Source organism: Lithobates pipiens, unplaced genomic scaffold (assembly GCF_037356315.1).
Source record: "Lithobates pipiens isolate NorthernLeopardFrog02 unplaced genomic scaffold, aLitPip1_a1.2 Scaffold_22, whole genome shotgun sequence".
NCBI classification, from domain to species: domain Eukaryota; kingdom Metazoa; phylum Chordata; class Amphibia; order Anura; family Ranidae; genus Lithobates; species Lithobates pipiens.
Genome location: NW_027507784.1, coordinates 142,119,017 through 142,144,436, shown reverse-complemented (window position 1 = coordinate 142,144,436; position 25,420 = coordinate 142,119,017). Strand labels below are relative to the sequence as shown.

General features: G+C 40.5%; 1 protein-coding gene across 1 annotated transcript in view; it reads right to left on the bottom strand.

Annotated features, from left to right (window-relative positions):
• Positions 1 to 11,406: 11,406 nt before the first annotated feature.
• Positions 11,407 to 25,420, bottom strand: part of UBE2G2 (ubiquitin conjugating enzyme E2 G2) — a 103,761-nt gene continuing 89,747 nt past the window's right edge. The window contains exons 5-6 of the mRNA XM_077448412.1: positions 19,295 to 19,435; positions 11,407 to 12,278 (exon numbers count right to left, since the gene is read on the bottom strand). Coding sequence (XP_077304538.1) covers positions 12,166 to 12,278; positions 19,295 to 19,435 — 254 coding nt within the window. The 3' untranslated portion in view covers positions 11,407 to 12,165. The remainder of the gene's footprint in view (positions 12,279 to 19,294; positions 19,436 to 25,420) is intronic.

Genomic DNA, 25,420 nt, shown 5'->3' with positions numbered 1-25,420 from the left:
CGTTTTACAAAAATAAACCTCTCCAGTTCCAGCTCATCCCTTCTGAGGACTGGTGATCAGAACAGGACAGAATACTCCAGATGTGGTCTAACCAATGTTTTGTAAAGTGGTAGGATTATTGATCTATCTCTGCAGTATATCCCTTTTTTTATGCATGCTAATATTCTGCTGGCTTTGGTAGCTGCAGCTTGACATTGCATGCTATTACTCAATCTGTCATCTACCAGGACCCCCAGATCTTTCTCCATCTATGATTCCCCCATCGGTTCTCCCCCTAGTGAGTAGTTTGTATTTATGTTTTTTGCGCTCAAGTGCATTACTTTACATTTCTCCACATTAAACCTCCTTTGCCATGTATTTGACCCCTCCATTATTTTGCTCAGGTCTTGCTGTAAAATGTCTATATCTTGATGTCCTGCGTAACCACTTCAGCCTCGGAAGAATTTACACCCTTACTGACCAGAGCACTTTTTGAGATTTGGCACTGCATCACTTTAACTGACAATTGCGCGGCCGTGCGACATTGTACCCAAACAAAATTGACATCTTTTTTTTCCCCACAAATAGAGCTTTCTTTTGGTGATCGCATTATTTTTAACTTTTTGCTATAATAAATATCCCCCAAAAATATATAAAAAAAATTTTTTTCCTCAGTTTAGGCCAAAATGTATTCTACATATTTCTGGTAAAAAAAAAAATCACAATAAGTGTATATTGATTGGTTTTCACAAAAGTTATAGTGCCTACAAAATAGGGGATAGATGTATAGCATTTTTCTTTTTTTTACTAGTAATGGCGGTGATCTGCAATTTTTATCATGACTGCGACATTATGGCGGACACATCGGACAATTTTGACACATTTTTGGAACCACTGGCAGTGAAGGGGCTAACACTAGGGGGCGGTGAAGGGGTTAACTGTGTTCTCTGGGAGGTGATTCTAACTGAAGGGAGGGACTAACTACAGGAAGTGACAGATCGTGGAGCCTAGCTAATAGAAACACATCTGTCACTCCTGTCAGAACAATACAGGGAAGTGTGTTGTTTCCAGCTCACGACCGCTCGTGGCCAGCAGTCATCACGACTTTCAGCCACGAGCATTGGCACCCCCGCTGTGCAGTGGGGGCACACGCACGCCTGCTATACAGACCCCACGAGCCAACGTATAGCTACGTGGTTTTGCGCAGGGGAGCCAACCTGCCGCAGTATAACTGCGGCGGCTGGTCAGGAATCGGTTGTTGTGCCATCTTCAAAAATTGAGATTGAGCTATTCATCCCATCCTCTATATAATTTTTGAATAAATTGAATAGAATTGTTCCCAAGACAGAACCCTGGGGCACCGCACTTACCACTCAAGACCAGTCTCGGTACACATTATTATGTATTACCTTTGGACACGCCCATGTAACCAGTTTTTAACCCAAGAACAAATCTTATGGTCCACACCTGCAGACCTCAACTTGTAGAGAAAGCGCTCTGGTGGACTTTATCGAATGCCTTTGCAAAATCCAGGTAGACTAAATCCATGGGCCTTCCCCTGTCTAGATGGCAGCTCACTTCCTCATAGAATGTTGACAGCTTGGTCTGGCAAAAATGACCTTTCGTCGTAAACCCATGCTGATGACCATTTGATGATATGTTTTTCCTTAGTAAATTCTTGACTATGGTCCCTTATCATCCCCTCCAATAATTTACCAACCATTGATGTTAGGTTGACTGGCCTGTAGTTCCCAGGGTTTTGTCTCTGTTCTTTTTTGAATATTGGTACCTCATTTGGCTTTTCTCCAATCACCTGGTACAATTCCTGTCAGTATGCTGTCCACAAAGATTAGGAACAGTGGTCTGGCTAAAACCTGAATTCTCCGAGGACTCTCAGGTGTAAGCCATCTGGTCGTGGTGATTTATTTGTATTAAGTTTATCTAGTCTTTCCTTCACTCCGGCCTTTGTTAGCCACAAGGGTACATCTTGTGATGTGTCACCAACAGTACTTCTGCGGTCAGTATATCCCTCTCTTTCCTGCGTACACACTAAGGAGAAGGCATTTAGTACAGTTGCCTTCTCTGTGTAATCCGTAACCAACCTCATCTTTTATGTGGGCAATATGTTCTGATCTTGCCTTTTTAACATTAATGTATCTAAAAAATTTCTTTGGATTTACTTTACTCTCTTCCGCTGTGTCTCTCGTAATATTTTTGGGCCGCCCTGATTGCGTTCTTACACTTCTTATTCCATTCCTTGTAGTGTTTGAATGTTGACTGCAACCCATCCCCTTTATATTGTTTAAAGGTCATTTTTTACATTACTGTTTAGCCACCCAGGTTTAACGTTTGTTCTTCTATATTTTTTGCCCATTGGAATGCACGGTGTGAAACCTTTGTTTAATATGCTCCTAAAGCCTTCCCATTTTTCTTCCGCGTTCAATGTTTTCAGGATTTGGTCCAAATTGACATCATGTAGTAACGATCACAGTTCAGAAAAATTGGCTTGTTTGAAATTTAGTGTTCTTGTGCCTCCTTTTTCTATGTTTTACGTTAAATGTGATCATCCTATGATCACTAGATCCCAAGTTGTCCCGTATTTCCACATCTGAGATCAGACTTGGATTGTTCGTAATTAATAAATCTAGCAGGGCGTTCTTCCTAGTTTGGGAATCTACTAATTGGGACATGAAGTTGTCCTGTAAGACATTCATGAAATGACAGGCCTTTAAAGTGGTGTAAACCCATTACAACCACTTTAACCTACAGGTAAGCCTATATTAAGGCTTACCTGTAGGTGCAAGGAATATCTCCCAAACCTAAAAGGTTTAGCAGATATTTGCAGAAATAGCATCACCGGTATCTATGGTGCATGCGTCATAGACATTGGGCGCAAGCACACTGAGCGTGCCGTTTCTAGCAGTGATCATGCTGTGATACCTGGAAGTCACCCCGGGATAGATGGCGGCGTCGGAAGAGGCAAACGAGGGCCGATGTGGGGGCTTCGATCTCAGGTAAGTAATTCATAATGAACTAGTATGCTATACATACTAGCTCATTATGCCTTTGTCTTGCAGGGTGTATTTTTTTTTTTCAGAGGCTTTACTTCCTCTTTAACTGTTTTAATTGAACTGTTCCCTCTGCCCAATCAATATCAGGATAATTGAAGTCCCCCATTATGATGACGTTTCTCTGTCTCGCTGCCCTTTCCAACTGTGATAGTATACCCATCTCTTCTTCCTCCTTTATGTTGGGGGGCCTATAATATACCCCCACTATTAATTTCCCACTTATTTCTCTGTGAAGTTCTACCCATACTGATTCCACATCCCCCTTATCCCATTCACAATGTCGCTCCTTTCTGCCACCCTTACATCATTTTTTTAAATATAGACACACCCCTCCCCCTTTTCTAACTTCCCTGTCTTTCCGATACAAGGAATACCCCTGGATATTTGTCAGCCAATCGTGTGAGCTGTCAACCCAATTTTTAGTTACTCCCAGAAAGTCTAAGTCCTCCTCATATAATAGCAGCTTTAGTTCCTCCATTTTGTTAGCTAGGCTCCTAGCATTTGTGTATTCTCCTCTCAACGTTGTATGGGTGTATATTGACTTCTTAGTTTTCCTCAGGCTTTGTTTTCGAACCCCAGCATTAGAAGTTACAGCTGTATTAACTCTGCTAACTCCACTATTACCCTCTGTCCTTTGCTCACCACCGACTATTGCTTCCTCTGCCCCCCCCATACTTATTTTAAAATCCCCCTCCAACTTTGTGCCCATCTTTCTTCAACATAGGGTTGACCTGGTCTAGATGGATTAACGGCTTCCCGACTGCCGCATGACGATGTATGTCTGCAGAATGGCACGGACAGGCAAATTGCCGTACAGGTACGTACATTTAAAATTGCCGGCGTGCCATTGCGTGCGCACCACCAGCGGCGTGCGCATGCCGGTCAGGACCCCCGTGAGTCCGACCGCGGGTCCCGTGGACTCGATCGCTGCGGGGATACCTGCGATCGTCTCACGGGGAGATGCCGATGTAAACAACATCTCCCTGTTTTGCCTAGCAACAAGCGACACTGATCTCTGCTCCCTGTGATTGGAGCAGAGATCAGTGATCAGTAACACACAGCCCCGCCCCCAACAGTTAGTAACAGGCCCCTAGGACACACTTAACCCCTACACTACCACCCCCCGGCTAACCCCTTCACTGCCAGTGTTATTTACACAGGAATCAGTGCATTTGTATAGCACTGATTGCTGTATAAACGACAATGGTCCCAAAAAATGTCCAATGTGTCTGCCATAATGTCGCAGTCACAATAAAAATCGCTGATTGCCGCTATTACTAGTAAAAAAAATTAATAAAAATGCCATAAAACAATCTCCTATTTTGTAAACGCTATAACTTTTGTACAAACCCATCAATAATCGGTTATTGCGATGTTTTTACCAAAAATATGTAGAATACGTATCTGCCTAAACTGAGGAAAACTAATTTTTTTTTCTATTTTTTTGGGGATATTTATTAAAGCAAAAAGTAAAAAATATTGCATTTTTTTCAAAATTGTCGCTCTATTTGTTTATAGCGCAAAAAATAAAAAACGCAGAGGTGATCAAATACCACCAAAAGAAAGCTCTATTTGTGGGAAAAAAAGGACGTCAATTTTGTTTAGAAGCCACATTGCACGACTGCGCAATTGACAGTTAAAGGGTCGCAGTGCCGAATCGCAAAAGTGCTCTGGTCTTAAGCCAGCAAAATGGTTCGGGGCTTAAGTGGTTAATTGAGCTCTGATCAAAATGAAAAATTTGCATATATATTTGCTTTTATAAATGTGTTAAGAATTTTAGATTCAAATACACTAGGACATGGAGTGATTTAAATGGTTCTAAAAAAAAACCTGCATGATGCACATAAAAATGCAAGAAATAATGTATACAGTCATCAGAAATTATTCAAAATGTTTTATTTGAAGCTATAAAGATTGCCATCTTTCAGATGTACATGCAGCCAACGTATGACATAACACAAAGCTAGACACACTCTAGGGTCAGTTTATTCAGAAGCTAATTAGCTTGCTCATGTTTTTTTTTTTTTAAACTGTAAAGTTCTGAGCACCTGTAAGAAACCCATGCAAAGCTAAAGAAAAAATAGCAAGGACAGTGGCAAAAAGTAGATGAAGCAAATTAATATGAACAGGACTTGCGCCTCATATCACCAAAAACACTCTGTCAACCCATTACTGTTCCAGGGGCATGTTACCCCTTTAATACAGTTACGCAATACCCCCCCCCCCCCCCCCCTCAACACACACATACATACTTAGACAATTATTACATATTAAAGACTAGTACACACGGGCCGAATGTCAGGAGGCTCAACAGAAACCAGCTGACATTCGGCCCTTGTGTACTGGAGTCGGTCTGACAGAAGATGGCCGTTTGCCCCGCTTCTGTTGAAGAGGCATGACCGAAAAAGGTCAGTTGACCAGCTCCTGATTAGTGCTCTCATCCAATGGCTGAGTGTTGTGGCCGGGGAGGGGGGGTCCGAACACAATATCACAGCAGGGGAGATCACTGTACTAACATCGGATTGTTACCACAGTGGTTCAGGCCTGAGCTGTCATTTTTTTTTTTCAACCCAGTAGTAGTGTGTACTAGGTTTAAGTGTAAACACATGTACCAGAGCTAAAAGAAGAATTTTAGGGTCTTTTTAATTTTATGAAGAACTGCAAATGCGTTGTCAATTTTGGGTTTATAATTTTTGCAGTTTCACAAGCACACACAACTTCGAAGCTAGATATAATTGATGTTTTTTAATGCAATACAGTCTTCTGTTTTATATTTGATGGATAATTTAGAGAATATATTGTATTTGTATACGCTACAGAGATTTTAATCATTTTTCACTCTGCTAAAAATTTCTCCTAACTTTCTGTTCTGTCTGGGAGTCTTTAAACAGCAAGGGGAAAAAGCCCCCATAGCAATTAAAACTTTACAGTGTTTCTCTTACCACAATATTTAATACTAAAAAATGTGTAATTTGTGTTATTTATATTGGACGTGTATAAGCTTTTAAAAAATATCTTGATATACAGATCCCTTTGGATATTGCCCTTCATCAGGTCCAATATCTCATGTTGCGTCACTAACAAGGGCCAGGTATACTGAACTTCTAGGATCCCTTCCCCTTCTTGAGCGCCAAGTTCTCTCCTGCCTATAGGAACCTACAAAGTTTCTTACACTTCCTTACATTATCCAAACCTAACATAAAAACAAAAACGTGTGTTTAGGGGTAAAACGATTCTGAAAATACTACCTGGCTTCTCCTTGTTTTAGAGTCACTAACTGAAATAAATCAAGTCAGAACATGTTCCACGTCAGTGAAGTTCTGAAGGCACTGGATCAGCAAGTCAGCCATTTAGCTTACATTTTTACTAGGAGAGGTCAGTAATGGAGCACCCCCCCCCCCATTTTTCTCAGTATAGGCTATAGGTTTTTTCAAACTACTGAGGAGTTAGCTTCCTACTCCGTGCCTAGTGCTCTCCAACACGCTGGATGTCCACTCACCCTCCTCTATCTTCCTGCAATTGACACTGGCCATGGGGATCTCTATTGGGCACCTGACCCTTCACAGCATGGAGAAGCCAACACCAATGATGTTTCCGATCAAACAGTGTTATTCGGGTAGGAAGGAGGCCCCAGCCTGTGCCCTCTACATAAGGAGAACTGCCGGGGAGTGGAACACATTGGATGGTCAGAGGGAGTTGTATGAGTTCCGTGTGATGAATGGATGAGCCTGCGCCTCCTTGTCGATCACTTTATTCACCTCCCCCTCCCTAACCTGTCTGCTTGGAATGCTCCGTGGTGGCCATCATAAATCACTGTGAGGGAAGGCGAGGGGTCATAAATGAGTGCTTTTATTTTGTGTGCTATGAACAAAAAAAGTGACAATTTTGAAAAAAAAAATTTTTTTTAAATTTCTGCTATAAAAAAAAATTCTATAAAATTCTATAAAAAAATTGAAAAATTCTAATTTCTTCATCAATTTAGTCCAATATGTATTCTGCTACAAAAAAAATCCCAATAAGCGTATATTTATTAGTTTGAGGCAAAATTTATTGCGTCTACAAACTATGGGATAGATTTAGGGATATTTTTTATACTAGTAATGGCGATCAGCGACTTATAGCAGGACTGTGATGTTGCAGTGGACAAATTGGACCCACTGCATCTGGTGGCAGGTGACGATGGTGGCAAATGACAAGCTGTATATTGTGGAAAGTGACAAGCTCAGGGTTCCCACTGATTCTGCCTTGTGGTGAGTGGAACTATCGCATTATATATTAAAATGTAGTAATATAATAGAAATAATGAGATTTGATCATGCTGACATCATATCAAGCCTGACAAATCACCGCTGCCGTCTAATTCCCCGTCAACCCCGAGACTACATTCCACCTCGAACACCCCTGAAACCATACCCCGCCCTCTATCATTCATCATATGTTTATAAAGGACTTTTTTTATCTTAAAGGAGTTGTAAAGTCTCAAGGTTTTTCTTTGTAATGCATTCTATGCATTAATATAAAAAACGTTCTACGCTGAAGCCATTTGCCATCCTCGGCCTAGGCACCAAATGACCTTGTCCCGGCACTGCACACTCACACATGTGTTTCCAATGAATGGTACTGCTGGTAATACTACAGCATACATGTCAGCTCCATGGCTTAGTATGGAGGAACGTGAGTGGCCTACACAAAACCCTGACTTCAACCCTTATTGAACTCCCTTGGGGTAAATTGGAATGCAGATTGTGAGCCAGGTCTTCCGATTGAACATCAGTACCTGACTTCAGAAAATAACTTTTGACTAAATGCACACAAATTCTCACAGATACATTCCAAGATATTACAGAAAGTCTACGTATAAGTGTGGAGGCTTATACAGCTGCAAAGAGGGGTTCAATTCCATAATAATGACCACAGTTTTGGAAGATGTCAAACAAGCTCACATAGGTGTGATTGTCAGGTGTCCACTAATATGTGGCCATAGAGAGTACAAGCATTGTGACAGCCCACAATAAATGTACACAATCTTCCCACACCAATGCATGAACACATAATGGATCAAAAAGTGGAGGGCACACCTATAGCAATCATCCAGGAGATAGTTTTCATTCAGTGACCTGTATTTAAAAAGTGTCCGTTGGAATAAATTTTCTGTTCCTCGTTTATTCTTCAGCAACCGCAATCTTTTACAAGAAAAATACGGTAAAGTCACTTATTAATAGAGTAATAAAAAGGAAAAATCTGATTTTTATAACAGCTTACCTGTAAAATCCTTTTCTTGGAGTACATCACGGAACACAGAGCCACAGTAATTACTGTATGGGTTATATGGCACCTTTAGGTGATGGACACTGGCACACCCTAGACAGAAAGTTCAATTCCCCATATAACCCCTCCCCTTACAGGGAGTACCTCAGATTTGTAGCAAAGCAATACACGTGTAACCAAAGAGGGGAGGGACCTCTGTGTCCTGTGATGTAGTCCAAGAAAAGGATTTTATATGTAAGCTGTTATAAAAATCCTATTTTCTTTATCATACATCACGGAACACAGAGCCACAGTAATTACTGTATGGGGTGTCCCATGCCACCTGAGGGGAGGGGACACAAACAAAAGTAGGGTGCAATCAGACCTGAGGACCTATACTGCTGCCTGCAGTACACTGAACCAAAAGGTGATATCCTCATGCCTTCTTACATCCACCTGATAGAATCTGGTGAATGTATGGACTGAAGACCAAGTTGTGGCCTTGCAGATTTGAGCCATGGAGGCTTGGTGATACACTGCCCAGGAGGTACTAATAGCCCTGGTGGAGTGCGCTTTGATTTGAAAAGATGGAACTTCAACTTCCTCTTCAAACTATAAGTTTGAATAATTACTTACCAAATCCATTTGGCAAATTTTGACACTGCCTGTCCTTTCCTAGGACCTTCAGGCAACACAAACAAAACATCTATTTTGCGAACCTGAGCAGTCGCCTTCAATAGATTTTGACTGCTCTCATTACATCCAAAGAATGTAGTGACCTTTCTGCCTTAGAACAGGGTTTTGGAAAAAATAAAGGTAAAACGATATTCTGATTTAGGTGAAAACCTAAAACCACCTTTTGCAGAAAGCTAGGATGAGGATGCAATACTACTCTATCCTTGTGAACGATTAAATATGGCTCTTTACAAGAAAAACCCCTCTTGCAGAAGAAATGGCTACCTATGACATACTTTCTAGGATGCCAACCCCTGGATTCACACCAGGAAACATATGCCTCCCAGACTCTATAATAAATGACTCTGGAAGTGAGCCTGAAAGCTCACGATTCTTCAGAATGCATGCAAGGCTTGAGTGAACCCAAACAAGAAGTGGGCTCTTCAACCGACTCCGTTAAGGGTAGCTTAAATGTGGAGCGGACCATTTCAATAAGAGAATGCACCAGCAACTTCTCAGCATGTGAAGTTGAAGAAGGTCCTTCCCCACTTGATTCCTCAGAAGAGGAATCAGTCTCTCCATGGTCTCCTGAGGGGGGATTCATTTTACCCCTCCCACTTTTCCTCTGTTTGAGGATCCTGGGTGGTAGAAGGTGACCTAATGTGCTTTGTTTCACTCTGTGAAGATGCGCTTAAAGTTGCTAATGTTTCTTCTAATCCACTGATAGTTGAGGACAAAACCTCCGCAGTTACATAGACGGGCTGAATGGTTGGAAGCAATTGCAGCCCCCGATGGCTCACTCTGACCAGCCTCCCTAGATCTTTCAGGAGGGGATGGTGTTGCAGAGGGGGGTCCTTAGGGTGACTCCTTTGTGCCCTTATCTTTTGCGCTATTTGTACCATTCCATCTGGTTATGTTGCTGAGCACAAATGCAGAGGTACAGCCAAGAAAATGCACCTACTGCCGAGCAATAGTCCAGCAACTGCCGCTGCTATTAAGCTCAGCCTGATGCAAAGTAAATGTGTCCTGGGAATGCCTGTGTCAACCAAACACTCACATGTGACCCGTCTGCTCTGTGTCCCTCTTCAGCTGTGTGCACCTGAAAAAAGGTGCACTTTATAGCTACACAGCACGCGTTGTGGGCATTGAAGCACGCCAATGTCGTTAAGCCCCACCCCCATTCCTCCAACCACCCACCGTGCCCCCCCTCCCTCATCTTTTTCAAAGATACAGCTTTCCCACATGAGTGGGCTCCAATCCGCGGGATCGTATATGGAGGAGGGCTGGGGTGGAGGAGAGCCGTCGGATGGCACACCGCTAAGCCACGCTCCCTCTGCCTCCTGGGGAGAAAATGTCCAGGTGGGGGAACATTCCCAAAAGGAATAAAAACCCTTCCCTGCGTCTTGACACAGAGGCGAGACTGACAAGCACGGAATCAAGTACATGTTCTTGACAGTCCCCGGTGGTGACTATAGGCATGACAACATTCACTTTAAATGAGAAATACTCACAAGAATTCAAAAAATTCCTTAGGATTCTCCCTTACCTTATCCAGCTGCAGGGTACTGGTAAACCAGACCCAATCTTCACCTCTCATGGTGGGCTCTGCTAAAAAACCTACAGGGACTGGGGCCCACTTTTTAATCAGGGGATCCACAGCCCTGAGCCTGTAAAAAGCACCCCGCCAGGGATATGGCTGATAAAACCAAAGTACTGGATCCCGGGGTAAAGCTCTCTAAAAAGAGAAGCGTTACAGGTAAAACCTTGTTTCTTCGGACTCGAGGTCCAGGTACCATTCAATTTGGCCTGGAAAATACATTTTGAATGGATCCGGTTGCATGGCTTGCCCCCAGTAAGGAATATTCCAGTGGAACTCAGCATAGCACATCTTTACTCTTGACCAACACTCCCAGTAAGGGGAAGGGTTATATGGGGACTTGAACTTCCTGTCTAGGGCATGCCAGTGTCCATCGTCTGAAGGTGCCATATAACCCATACATTAATTACTGTGGCTCTGTGTCCTGTGATGTACGATAAAGAAACATGAATTTGGGATACAGCTGCAAATGCTTTTTGTTAGGAATATGTGACAAAAGGCTCAATTGAGATATGGACATCCGATGGTCACTGACCAGCCCTGCCAATTTGACATTAATATGGATGTTTATGGGTACCATTGGGCATTAGAAGACCTTTACAACTGACCTATCTCAAGGGAGCAGGTGCATTAGTATTAAAAGCAGAGCCAGAGGTGTCTATGTGCACATCTGATGAAAAAGATCATGCAGTGTTGAAATGTTGTAACAGTCCTAGCTTCTATCTGCTGATCAAACTGTGAAGTTGGCCTTGCCCAGGACACTAAACTGAGTGCACTAATGAGATTCAACCTGACCCTCACAATTACAGACCAAACAGACTGACAGTCACACAGATGTACACATAATTATTTCAATAATTTATTTCAGAAAGATGTGGCAGAGCACTTCTTTATGGCAGCTCAGGCCTTCTAACATTAATGCGATGATGGATTGTTAACAAGAAAAAATATCTGAGAAGAAAACAGCATAAACTGCAACACTGTATAGAAGGTTGTGGACCCTTTTACAAAAATAAACTTTATATGTAATCATGCAATTTGCACAATTCTGCTAAACACACAATGAAAAGGTTTAAGGTTCAAGAGAAATGATTTCTATGAGATCCTAACCCAAATCCATTAGCCTTTATTTTTGAAAGTGTCCATACTTATTGACCTGACTACTACATGCCGAGAAATAACTTTGGATCCAGTTTCAGTCAGAAGTAAAGCCATGTTCCAAAACATTTGAGACATTTATGTGAAATTTTAAAACACTGTAAGAGAGTTTGTATGGGAAGAATCTTTCAAACCTCAGCGTCCCGAGTTCTTATGTGGATCTAGGTGATTAAGTGTGTGCAATAATTCCAAAAGAGAGTCTTATACACAGAACTTACAAGATGGTTCAGTCATTATCCTCCATTTAACAGAGAGTTGTGATAATGGTGTGCTGAAATTGGAAACAAATGTAATGGTGCAAAAACATCCAAAAAGAACAAATTTTGCAAGTAAAGAGAAAAGTAAATGATCCCAGCATTACAAGGATTGCTTGAAAGTGTCTGTGTGGCAGAAATACACAGAGAAATCTCTGTTAGTAAGAAATACTGATGATCCATTTCACAATCCCAAAGATTTCTGAACAGTCTGCCGGGCAATCCTGTTAAACTGCTCACGGTCGTCTCGCCACATCTTTGAAGCATCTACATTAGCACCACTTTCATCATTTGGTTCTAAAAAGAAAAAAAGAGAAATTTATTTTTATTTCAACACTGAAAATGAATACTTAAGGCACAGTGGGGAACTGACAAAGTGAGATTGTAAAAGAGAGTTCAGGCTTGTACATTTAAAAGAAAATCAGAATGTCTGAAAGAGAAAATACTGAAAAAAAAAAAGCTTCAAAGATTCCAACTGAATCACCAACAGATTCATTGCTCAACATAAAACTCAAACATTATCTAGTATTTCAGTTGAATAAGGCAGACAGAAGATTACTCTTTACTGGATCAGGATTCAAAATGCCAGGCTGCCCAAAAAAAGTACAATATATGAATGTTTTGAGACTTTAAAGTGATTGTTATTTAAAAAAAAAAAAAAATTAAAAAACAGAGCCTTACAAACATTTGGTTATACTTACCTCCACTGCGCAGTTAGTTTTGCACAACGAGGCCCTGATCCACCTGTTCTGGGGTCCCCTGGTGGCGCTGGTAGCTCCTCCCTGCATTGTATAACCCCCTAGGAGAAGCGCTCTCCCAGGGGGGTTATGCTCCTGAGTCCAGCATTCGTCATCTACAGACACCGAATGTAGGACTCGGCCCCGCCCCCCGCGTCATTGGATTTGATTGACTGCAGCGGGAGCCAATAGCTGTGCTGCCATCAATCTATTCCATCAAGAGCCGAGAATCCCAGGCAGAGAGGAAGAGCGCGTCCCTGGCAGGGGAATACAGGACTCAGGTGAGTAAATCGGGGGGCGGGGGGGGGGGGGGGGCTTGGGGGCCGGTCAGTGACAGTTTTTTCACCTTAATGCATCCTAAAAAATCATGAGGATTTACAACCCCCTTTAAGACATCATTTCTATATTATGCTTTATCTGCTCTCAACTGCAACACATCTTTCAAAAGGATTATGCCTCATTTTAGGACAGTGGATAGAGCCATGCAAATCATTCCTTAACACCCCAAACTGCCAAACAGCACATTCCGTAGCACACTCTGCTACACGCTGATTAAAGTTGAGGGCATTTTGATTCCATAAGTCTTTTCTCATCATAACCTGTAGGGTTATACTGTCTGCTTTTAGATGGAAACAGCTTCTTGGATAAGAGTTCATTATACAGAACAAAAAAATCAAACCTTCCTTATCTAGTATTTCGGGTGTAAAAGGCGGACAGATGTGTACTGGAATAAAAGTTAAAATGTCAGACTGCACAAAAAAATACAATATGTGAATGTTTTGCAGATATTAAGAAATATTTTCAATGTTACTTTTTCTTTGCTCACAACTGGAAACAGTTTCTTGAGTAATGGCGGACACACATAGACAACTAAGTTAAAATGTGCACGGAGACATTCCAGGTGCCTAGAGGATTGGTTGAGGCCAATAAAAAATGTTTTTTTTTTGTTTTTTTTAACTGCCTCCCTCCTGGCCTATAGACAAATGATGGCTGAGTGGGAGCTTACCCATCCTGAGTGGATGTCATAAGATGTCCTCCCAGTCATGGGCCACACTGCGGTGCAATCTGTCACTCAACAGATCATTGTACCGTGCCAGCCCTGGTACCATATAATCACTGTGACTAATCATGCTTTAATAAATAGCCATTCATTGTGTACTATTGTGTTTAGCTCTGTGAATGGTCAATCACAATGCATCTGTACCATGTGATAGCTGTGGCCAATCAAAGCTTAAGCAATAGTACACAATGAATGATTGGATACCATTCATAAAAATGATTGCTTATAACAGTGATCATCACTGTTATAAGCAATAATAGCATACAAAAACAAATCCTGATCACTTCCCCAGAGTAGTACAATGTCACTATGGTAACACTGCACTGCTCTGTTTAAAGTACGTAAAAAAAAAAAAAACATGCAGAAAAAGAAAATCACCACCACGCCAGTCATATGATGACGCTACACTACTCTGGTAACAGTATTAAAAAAATAAAAAAAATAAGAGTTTTTTTATTTAATTTCTTGTGGACAAGAAAATTACAACTTCAATAAAACTCACCATGTCTCTTACTAAGTATTTTCCCTACAGTCAAGTATGGTGTGGGAGTATCATGGTCTGGGATTCCATGAGTGCTGCTGGCACTGGGGAGCTACAGCACATTTAGGGAACCATAAATGCCAACATATACTGTGACATACTGAAGCAGAGCACGATCCCCTCCCTTCAGAGACTGGGCCGCAGGGCAGTATTCCAACATAAGGACCTCAAACACACCTCCAAGACAACCACTGCATGGCTAAATAAGCTGAGGGTAAAAGTGATGGACTGGCCAAGCATGTCTCCAGACTTAATCCCAATTGAGCATCTGTGGGGCATCCTCAAACAGAATGTGGAGGAGCAAAGTGTCTCTAATATCCACGAGCTCTATGATGTCATCATGGAGGAGTGGAAGAGGACTTCAGTTGCAACCTGTGAAGCCATGGTGAACTCCATGCCCAAGAGAGTTAAGGCAGTGCTGGATAATAATGGCCACAGAAAATATTGACAAAATATTTACCCAATTTGGATATTTTCACTTAGGGGTGTGCTCACTTTTATTGCAAGCGGGTTTAGACATTAATGGCTGTGTGTTGAGTTATTTTGAGGGGACAAATTTTCACTGTTATACAAGCTGTACACATTACTTTACATTGTAGCAAAGTGCATATTCTTTCGTGTTGTCACATGAAAAAATATAATAAAATATTTACAAAAATGTCAGGGGTGTACTCACTTTTGTGAGATACTCTATGTTCCATAGATTGTAGACATTCCTACAGACTAAATAATATACACTGATTTGTTTTTGTTTTTTACCAAAGAAATGTAGGAGAATACATTTTGGCCTAAATTTATGAAGAAAGATTATTTATTTAACAGAAACAAAGAAAGAGAAAAAGTTTTGATCTTTTTTTAATTTATTTAGCAAAAATTTTAAAAACCCTGTGGTGATTAAATACCATCAAAAACGAGCTCTATCTGTCTAAAAAAATATATAAAAATTTAATTTGGGTACAGTGTTGCAGACTGCACTGACATCTGAAAATTGGCCTGGACAGGTGAAAGTGTCCAGTATTGAAGTGGTTAAGATTTTGGAAACTTTTTAACTCTGCAGTAGATTGTTTTTGATAGTTACTACTCAAAATCATTGTTTAGTTAAAAGGTGAAAGTGATGCCTATGTATGGGCATTTAAAGTGGTAATAAACCGAAAATATAATATATTGCACTTGCCAATCCTTAGATGTGGTGAGTTTTATTTTTTACACCCTTTTTTTTTCCACCTTTCACCTGCTGATCTGGCCAGTAGTAGTTCTTTTAATGTTTATGGTCATGTTCATTCATTATCTACGTGGATTATGATATCCGGCCAAGACCCCTGAAGACTATCTAGACTCTTTTGATCTAAACGCATCAGGGCTTTCACGTGGATATTTACACGATCAACAATATTTTATAAGGATTTATGTATATTGTATGGTAAATATATCATACTGGAACCACATAAGGTATCCTATGTTAATTACTTTTAACTATGTATAAATAAAATGATATTCCTTTTAAAGATGCTTAATGTTTGGTTGCTGCCTCAAAGTCCCAAGGGGTATTGCTAGTGTGCTTTATTATCAGTTTAAGGATGTGGCAGCTCCATGCTCTCTTTCTCCAGTTTTCTGTCAACCCTAAAAATGCTGCACTCCAAAACAAACAGACCCGATGTAGAGAAGTATAGAAGTGGCTTCAGCCCACCCCTCATGAGCCACTCCTCCAGACCAGGCTGGGGAGTCCTTTCCAGCTGCACTACCTCCTCCCCTCCCTACAAGGCATCCTGAGCTTAAAGGGCCCTCACCACTGTAGGAACACTCACAAACTGTAGGAAACAACCTTCATCCACTCTGGCAGGCTATGTCCATGAGACCATAAGAGATTTAATCCCCCTTACTCTTGAGGACCACTGCCTTGGACCTGTACAGCACCCTACTGAAAACACCTTGGTCAGAAAAAGAACTGCACAAGATTCCATATCCGCAGGGTCCATCACAAACCTGTTACATTATCGCCAAACTCCACTAAAACATAAATTTGCTCAGAAGCAGGGCCCGGGTACAATCCATCTTAGGGAATGGATCCAGACGGCCAGTCTCTTGATCCCTGCTGGGATTACTTGGGAATCTGGTATTTTGCATAAAGTGATTTACTTCAGTGACCATCACGTTGCAGGCACTGGCGATTAAACTGAGGAGCTTCATGAGTAGGAGGAGTTATATAGGAGAGGACTTCTTGTCTGTTGGTCTGCCAGTTTCCATCCACCTATAGGTGGCACATAACCCAGGTAGTCATGATTTATAGTCTGCTCTGTGTCCCATTATGTATGATAAAGTAGTCCTTATCTTTCAAAATGAATCCATACAAACCCACTATCTAATAGGTCCTTAACCACTTCCCGCCCGGCCTATAGCAAAATGACAGTCGGACGGAGGTTCAGTTATCCTGACTGGGCGTCATATGATGTCCTTCAGAATAACAGCCGCCGCGCGCCCGTGGGGGCGTGCATCGCAGCGATCAGTGGTGCGGTGACACCGCTAAACTGATCTTGGTAAAGAGCCTCCGACAGAGGCTCTTTACCATGTGATCAACCGTGTCCAATCACGGCTGATCACGATGTCAACAGGAAAAGCTGATTGTTTATCCGCGCAGCCCCCGTCGGATGCCCACACTAGACCACCAGGGAAGTCGCCAGGACCACCAGGGAAGGGGGCAACATGTGGATGGCCAGGTATGTACTCCATGGCCATCCATATGTGCAAATTATGCCCAATCAGTGCCCACAAATGGGCACTGACTCGCACCATTATATAACATGTGACATCTTTTATGCCCAGCAATGCCACCTATCAGTGTCATCAATGCCACCAGTGTCATCCATCAGTGCCCATCCGTGCCACCTATTAGTGCCCATCCGTGCCACCCATAAGTACCCCTCAGTGCCACCCATAAGTACTCATCAGTGCCGCATACCAGTCCCACCTATCAGTGCCACCGCATTGGTGCCCATTAGTGCCGCCTTATCAGTGCAGCCATATCAGTGCCCGTCATTGAATAAAACGTACTTATTTACAAAAAAAATTAACAGAAACAAAGAAAAACTTTTTTTTTTTTTTTTATATCTGTCTTTTTTTATTTGTTGCGGAAAAAATAAAAATCGCAGAGGTGATCAAATTTCACCAAAAGAAAGCTCTATTTGTAGGAACAAAATTATAAAAAAAAATTTGGGTACAGTGTAGTATGACCGCTCAATTGTCATTCAAATTGCGACAGCGCTGATAGCTGAAAAGTGCCTTGGGCAGGAAGGTGTCTAAGTGCCTGGTATTGAAGTGGTTAATCAACTTTTCAGAAAATCTTTTCTTACTGTGCTTTTCTGCTTATTTGTAACATCCTCCATAAGTCCCTGAACACCTCTTTTCTCTCTCACTTGTTGCAGTCATGTGTACTACTCTATACACACCCCATAGTCCCTAGTCCATCTCAGGAGCGAGCAAGAGAGCGTGGATTACAGTGGGACCATGGACAATGAAGGTAGCCATATTCTAACAGGAAGATAAATCTGGTAAACTGCCCAACAAGGTTTTTCAGATGAACTTGGTAATTAAAAGTCTCCACATTAGACCTTGTGATGTTTTCGGGGCTGTGCAGGGTCCCTTTAATAGTGATATCTAATACTAAGGGATGATTACATATACAAAGAGCTGTGGGAACATACTTTCGTATTAGGTCAGCTAGGGTTATTGACTGTACCTATTATCTGAACTACTGAAAAAGACATGGGATTTGTCATGTTCTGTAAATTTTGGCCTCATATCAGAAATAAACAAAACTACAGTGTTATCATCAGAAGCTCAGATAAGCTCTTCTGCTCTCTATGTACAACAGACAAACCATCATCCCTTGTAGAGCCTCTACTGCCAAGAGTGACATTTAAAGTCTTTGGGAATGGGATTTCAAGTGTTCTGTCAAGCATGCCAGCTTTCTTTTACACATTCATATTTTCATTTATAAGGAACCTCAATTACTAGTGGAATTGTTACAGTCAAAATTCCCATAGGGGACATGGCCTCTATTCCAGCTAGTCAGCCTATAAACATAAAAGACCTTATGAAAAACATCTCTTCTCTTGGCAAAAGGTTGTGTCTTAGGCTAAATCCATTAGAAGTTCAAAACAAATTCTTCTCAGAAGAGCGATGATCATTTTCTACCTATTTTTTCCAGCGGTTTGATCAGCCATCTAAGTGACACCTAAAACTACCAAAATAGAAATTTTGTTTCTCTCAAGGCCAGGAAGCCATCCCAATAGGAAACAAGCATATGTGGACTTTCTGCACAGGCAAATTTTTTTGAAATGCTGCAGAAACTGCTAAAAAAAAACAAAATGGAAGAGATTTGAAACCTTTCGATTTTAAGTATCCACATGGGGAAACCTTTGAAAAAGTCAAAAGTCTTGCACACCATTGGGTAATTTTTGGGGAAATTTGGAAGCTAAACTCCCACTGCGGCACTATGAAGGTACCTGGGGCATCAAAAAAAAAAAAAGGACTAAAGTCTGATTTACTAGCCACTATTAGCTAGCAGCATGCAATTTAAAAAGCCAATTCTCGTGTCAATCCTGTAAGAGTCAAAACAGCTTTGCAACAGTGTAGCTGGCACTTTTGGAAAATTAATTAGGTGAAGCAGAGTTGACAAAACCATGCAGTTACCTACAACAGTGGGGGGCTGAAATGCAAAAAAAAAACGTTGTTAGCGTCTTGTAAAAAAAAAATTCCTGTGTGGACAGACTATTGCCTAGTGGTGCTGCTACTGCTCTGTGTAACAAAGTAATTTTAATCAATAGGAAAGTTCACTTTTGGCATGTGAAGAAAATTTTATAATGGCTATGGATTAACACATCCTCATTTGTAAGGTCAATAACTCCTTCAAACTCTAGTTATTTATCAAATACACTTAACTTTGATAGTCGGACCACTGAAAGAGAAAATTGCCCACCTGCAAGCATGCTGACAACAGACAGCAGAATTTTTTCCACACTTTGTACTGGACTCCACCTCTCCGCGCTGCTCTCATAACCCATTGGGTCATCTCCTGGAGCATGTAGAATAGAGATGCACACTCTCCCATCTGGATATACTGCAAGGAAGAAACCACATATAAGTCCACATATTTACCTGTTCTCACACAGATACTGGTTGCTGATCAGAGAAGTTTTACGCATACTAAATCTTCTCTACAAAACTCCCACCTATAACCATATCTTTGCCATTTATCGTGTATATGGCCCACATTCACATGTTTTAAAATGAATCTGGAGCCTTTTAAAAGGTTTTTTTTATGATGCAAGTGATCAGCTAAACGTACAACTTAAATTATTGAATCCAATATGTTTACAACCTGGTTTTAGCGTGCGGTTTGTAATTAGTTTATATCTGATTATCTTTACAGATGCATCTGGCCTACCAATATAGCTAATGCCATTAGAAATCTTCTATAATTTCCATAGAGCCTGCAGTTATCCCTATGTTAAAAAAAAAAGGGGGGGGGGGGGTTTAGAGAGTGGACTTTTAAGGCTGCCACTATAATCCCAATGGTGAAAGACAGATGCTCAAAGGTATGTATAAAATATCAAATATGATTAAATATGGTCATAAAACATGTTACAAAAGTATGTGCATGGGTATGTCATAATGTGTACATTCTCCCATATATTACAAATATGGTACGACAGGGAAACCTGTGTGGATGGCCTCTACAATAGTAAATATGCATTAATAACAGAGATCTTCTATCTGAAGGCCAGCCAATGGGGTCACAAATGCCAGCACCAATGGATCACTACGTGTTTCGCCAGTAGCTTCATCAGGAGATCCTAATGGTACTAGGAGGTACATTGTAATTAATTATACATTATAGTAAATGTAATGTAAAAAAACATATAATGTTTAAAATATGCTTTAGAATACGTACTGGAATCAAACACATAAGAGGTTGGAGGCATCCAATTCACCATGGAAGGGAAAAAGGGGGGAGAGAAAAGAGGGAGAGGATGGGAAGGGGAGGGGAAACCAAAAGATTAGCTTGATGGCTCCAATGAAGTATCAAACAGCCTTATGAAGGGCCTCATTCATATGTAGCGGCCTGCCAGAAAGTGAGTAGCTCAAAAATTATTTTAATGAGTCTAAAATATTTTTTATTTTCATTATTACTATTGATATTTGTATATATATATATATATATCTCTTCTTTATTCCTCTCTTTATTCCTCTCTCCATTATTACACATTGCATTACTTAGTGTGTTGTGAGTGAGCAATGAAAGCAACAGAAATGTGAAGCACAGAGATATATATGTGTCAAAATAGTCAAAGATATATATATATATATATATATATATATATATATATATATATATATATACACACATACATACATACACATATAATATAATAGAGCAAAATATAATAATACAATATGAAGCATGAATAAAGGGGAGAAGAAATGCAAAGGGTATACACGTTACAATATTTAGATAAACATAAAAACATAAGGATAATCCTAAACCTATGGTTATGTACACAAGAGAAAGACTCGCACATATAGCGATAAAACTTAGTTTGAATGGTTGTAGGTAGTGAGCTGGGTAATGGGTTAACAAACCCTTTTGCGTCCCTTAGGCTAAACAGAGGTTAAAGTATGATATGAAATAGCCTGCCTGAGTGTTCCTTATTGGAAATGATCAAGATCAAAAACAATACTCTGCAAGCACAAAAGGGGAAAGGAGAGAAAAATGGCTGCTATGAAGGAGGCCCTTCCCCACCTCATAGCAGCCATTTTTTTGCCTACATAAGGGGGATGGGGAAACGATTCAAACAAATGTCTCAGTCACCCCATGATAGGGGTGACTTTGGCAATAAGGACTGGTACCCATGGATATACAAACTCTACCACAAAGGTCACCATTTTAGGGTGAATTATTTTCAATTTGGGGAATGACACTTTGGTTTTTACAATAATAAACTGGAACTATTTTTCTCCCCTTTTGAGCTTGCAGGGTATTGTTTTGATTTTGATCTTGATAATTTCCAATAAGGAACACTCAAACAGGCTATATCAAATCATACTATAACCTCTGTTTATTCTAAGGGACTTAAAAGGGCTTGTTAACCCATAACTCAACTCTACCTACAACCATTCAAAGCAAGTTTTATCTCTATATGTGTGAGTCTCTCGTGTGTATAAATATATATATGCAGGCATGTACAAAGAGGTACACAAAAGCTCAGCATGGATATATTTATTATTTTTTTTATTCCTGCTGACTATACACCATACGAGAATACAACATAACCATAGGTTTAATATTATTTTTATATTTATTTTTTGTTCATCTAAATATCGCAACGTATATACCCTTTCTATTTCTTCTCCTCTTTTTTCATGCTTCATATTTTATCATTATATTTTGCTATATATATTTATTTATATATGTATCTTTGACGTCTTTGACACATATCTCTGCGCTTCCCATTTTTGTTGCTTTCATTGCTCACTCACACACACCAAGTAGAGTGCAACATGTAATGATGGTGGGGGAATGGAGAGAAGTATAAAGAATATATATATATATGGAAAATTAAGGAACAATTGACAAATAACAATAGTAATAATAATAATAAAAACAAAAATAAAAATACTTTAGGCTCATTAGGTCATTTTTTAACTACTCACTTTCTGGCAGGCTGCTACATATGAATGAGGCCCTTCATAAGGCTGTTTGGCTCCAATGAAGTATCAATCAAGCTAATATTTTGGCTTCTGCTCTTCCCTCACTTTCCCTCTTTTTTCCTTCCATTGTGAATTGGATGCCTTCAACCTATTATGTGCTTGATTCCGGTATGTATTCTAAAGCATATTTTAATCATAAGTTGTGTGAAATGAAATTGACTATAATGTTTGAATTTTTTCGATTTTTATTATGTACCTAATATACATGCTTGTAATATATGCACATTTGCAAACATATGGACACAGGTGAAGCAGCATTGATGGACACAGGTAGGCTGCATTTTAGGCACAGATGAAGATGCATTGTGGGACACAAGTAGGCTGCACTGTTGGGCACAGGTGAAGCGGCATTGATGGCCACAGGTATGCTGAATTGTTGGGCACAGATGATCCGGGCCGGCTCTCTCTTCCTCTGGGCAATCACTGGGAGAAGAGCTCCCATTCAACCTCGTCTGCCAGTGGTGCTCGCCCCCTCTACTCCCAGGCAGCCCACAGTAGCCAGCCCTCGTTTTTCCTTTGCAAAATGCGAGTGGAAAATTTGAGGCCTTTTCTAGGATATATACAATTAAACCTTTTATTACTGGCAGTACCACGCATAAGGTCTCTTCAGTACCCCTGTGGGCTTCAATATGTGGGCCAGACCACCCAGCCTTTAATGTTCGGCTCAATAAGCATATTGCAAACATTAAAAAAAAAAAAGGATACAAGAATCACAGTGTCTCATGGCACTCTGACCTTGTACACAATAGGGACCCATGTGGGTATAGACCATTTTGTTCCCCACTGGAGGGGTAGTCTTAAGGTAAGAGAATTATCTAGAATAGAGACCAGGTAGATATATATTCTCAAAAGTTACACTCCTCATGGCCTCAACATAGATTGGGATGTCAACTGTTTTACTTACAATTCCTAGTTATTTCATTTTATTTATTAATTATATAAATGTTTTGTATAATTGCGTTTTGATTTATTTCAAATCATTTTATATTCCTGTTTCTCTCATTTAAATTTTTTTTAGTAATGATAATGCGACCCAAGCCACGTCCAGCTTCAGTTTTAGTTCACATCAGTTTTTATATCTCCAATTGTGGTTTATTTATAGTTTTATCTATGTTTCCGAGACCCGACAATTCATTACAGCTGCGATCAGTTTTAAATGACAATTTTTCCTTCAGAAATGTCATTTTGCTGTGGTACTGTTCTAAACAGGGATGAAAATGCGCCACTTTACAGGCATACTATAGATATTTAAAGGAATATTTCATTTTTATTGTTTCACTTTAAGCATTAAAAACATCACTGCCCCCAAAAAAACTGCCTTTTTAAAATAAAAAAAAAAACATTTGCATTGATACATGTCCCCTGAAGCAGGACCCAGGTCCCCAAACACTTTTTGTGACAATAACATGCATATAAGCCTTTAAAATTAGCACTTTTAATTTTTCATGTCAGCATCCCATAGACTTTAACGGTGTTCCGGTGACTTTCGAATTTGCCCCAAACACCGCATAATGCTCGGTGTTCGCAGAACCTCCGAATAACCAACGTTTGGCCCGAACTTATGCTCAGGCCAAACCGTTCGCCCATCCCTAGTCTGTAATAAAGCAGGAAGGTATGAAGCTGGACTGCATTTCTTTTGCCTCAGACCTGGGAAAGCCCTAGGAAAAAACTTAATGTCTACAAGGAAACATTGTCAGGAAACAATAGGAAGTTATATTTTTATGGAGATATAAAAAATGGTGATGCATAGATTGCATTCTTTAACCACTTTCAGACCGGACCATTTTGCTGGTCAATGACCAGAGGTCTTTTTACAATTTGGCACTGCGCTGCTTTAACTGGTAATTGCGCGGTCATGCAATGTTGTACCCAAACAAAATTTGCGTCCTTTTCTTCCCACAAATAGAGCTTTCTTTTGATGGCATTTGATTGCCTCTGCGATTTTTATTTTTTGCGATATAAACGTAAAAAGACCGCAAATTTTGAAAAAAAATGATATTTTCTACTTTTTGTTATTAGAAAAATCCAATAAACTCAATTTTAGTCATACATTTAGGCCAAAATGTATTCAGCCACATGTCTTTGGTAAAAAAGTCAATAACTGTATATTTATTGGTTTGCGCAAAAGTTGTCACATCTACAAACTAAGGTACGTTTTCTGGAATTTACGCAGCTTTTAGTTTATGACTGCCTATCTCATTTCTTGAGGTGCTAAAATGGCAGGGCAGTACAAAACCCCCCCAAATGACCCCATTTTGGAAAGTAGACCCCCTAAGGAAATTGATAAGTGGCATGTTGAGCCCATTGAATATTTTATTTTTTTGCCTCAAGCGATTGAATAATGACAAAAAAAAATTTTTTTTTTTTTTTTTTTTTTTTTTTACACAAAGTTGTCACTAAATGATATATTGCTCACACATGCTATGGGCATATGTGAAATGACACCCCAAAATAAATTCTGCTGCTTCTCCTGAGTACGGGGATACCACATGTGTGGGATTTTTTGGGAGCCTAGCTGCGTACGGGGCCCCGAAAGCCAAGAACCGCCTTCAGGTTTTCTAAGGGCGTAAATATTTGACTTCACTCCTCACTACCTATTACAGTTTTGAAGGCCATAAAATGCCAAGATGGCACAAAACCCCCACAAATGACCCCATTTTAGAAAGTAGACACCCCAAGCTATTTGCTGAGAGGCATATTGAGTCCATGGAATATTTTATATTTTGCCACAAGTTGCGGGAAAATTACAAACTTTTTATTTTTTCACAAAGTTGTCACTAAATGATATATTGCTCACGCATGCCATGGGCATATGTGAAATGACACCCCAAAATAAATTCTGCTGCTTCTCCTGAGTACGGGGATACCACATATGTGGGACTTTTTGGGAGCCTAGCCGCGTACGGGGCCCCGAAAACCAAGCACCGCCTTCAGGCTTTCTAAGGGCGTTACAGTTTTGAAGGCCATAAAATGCCAAGATGGCACAAACCCCCCCCCCCCCAATGACCCCATTTTGGAAAGTAGACACCCCTAAATTTAGGGGTACACTAGTGAGACTAGGTAATAAATGGCGGGTGCCCTGAAACTATAAAAAAATAACTAACCAACCAGCGTCACCTGTAACAGTTATATGGTGATCACTGGTGAAAGGGTTAACTAGGGGGCAATCAGGGGGCTTTATGCGGTAGTATATGGGGGTCCCTGGCGCTATAAAAAGCTGCGGCGAACCTAAATACCTACCTGCCTAACTAGCGTCACCTGTGACACTAATACAGCGATCAGAAAAACGATCGCTTATTAGGCTGGATTCACACTGGAGCGATGCAGGAACGCC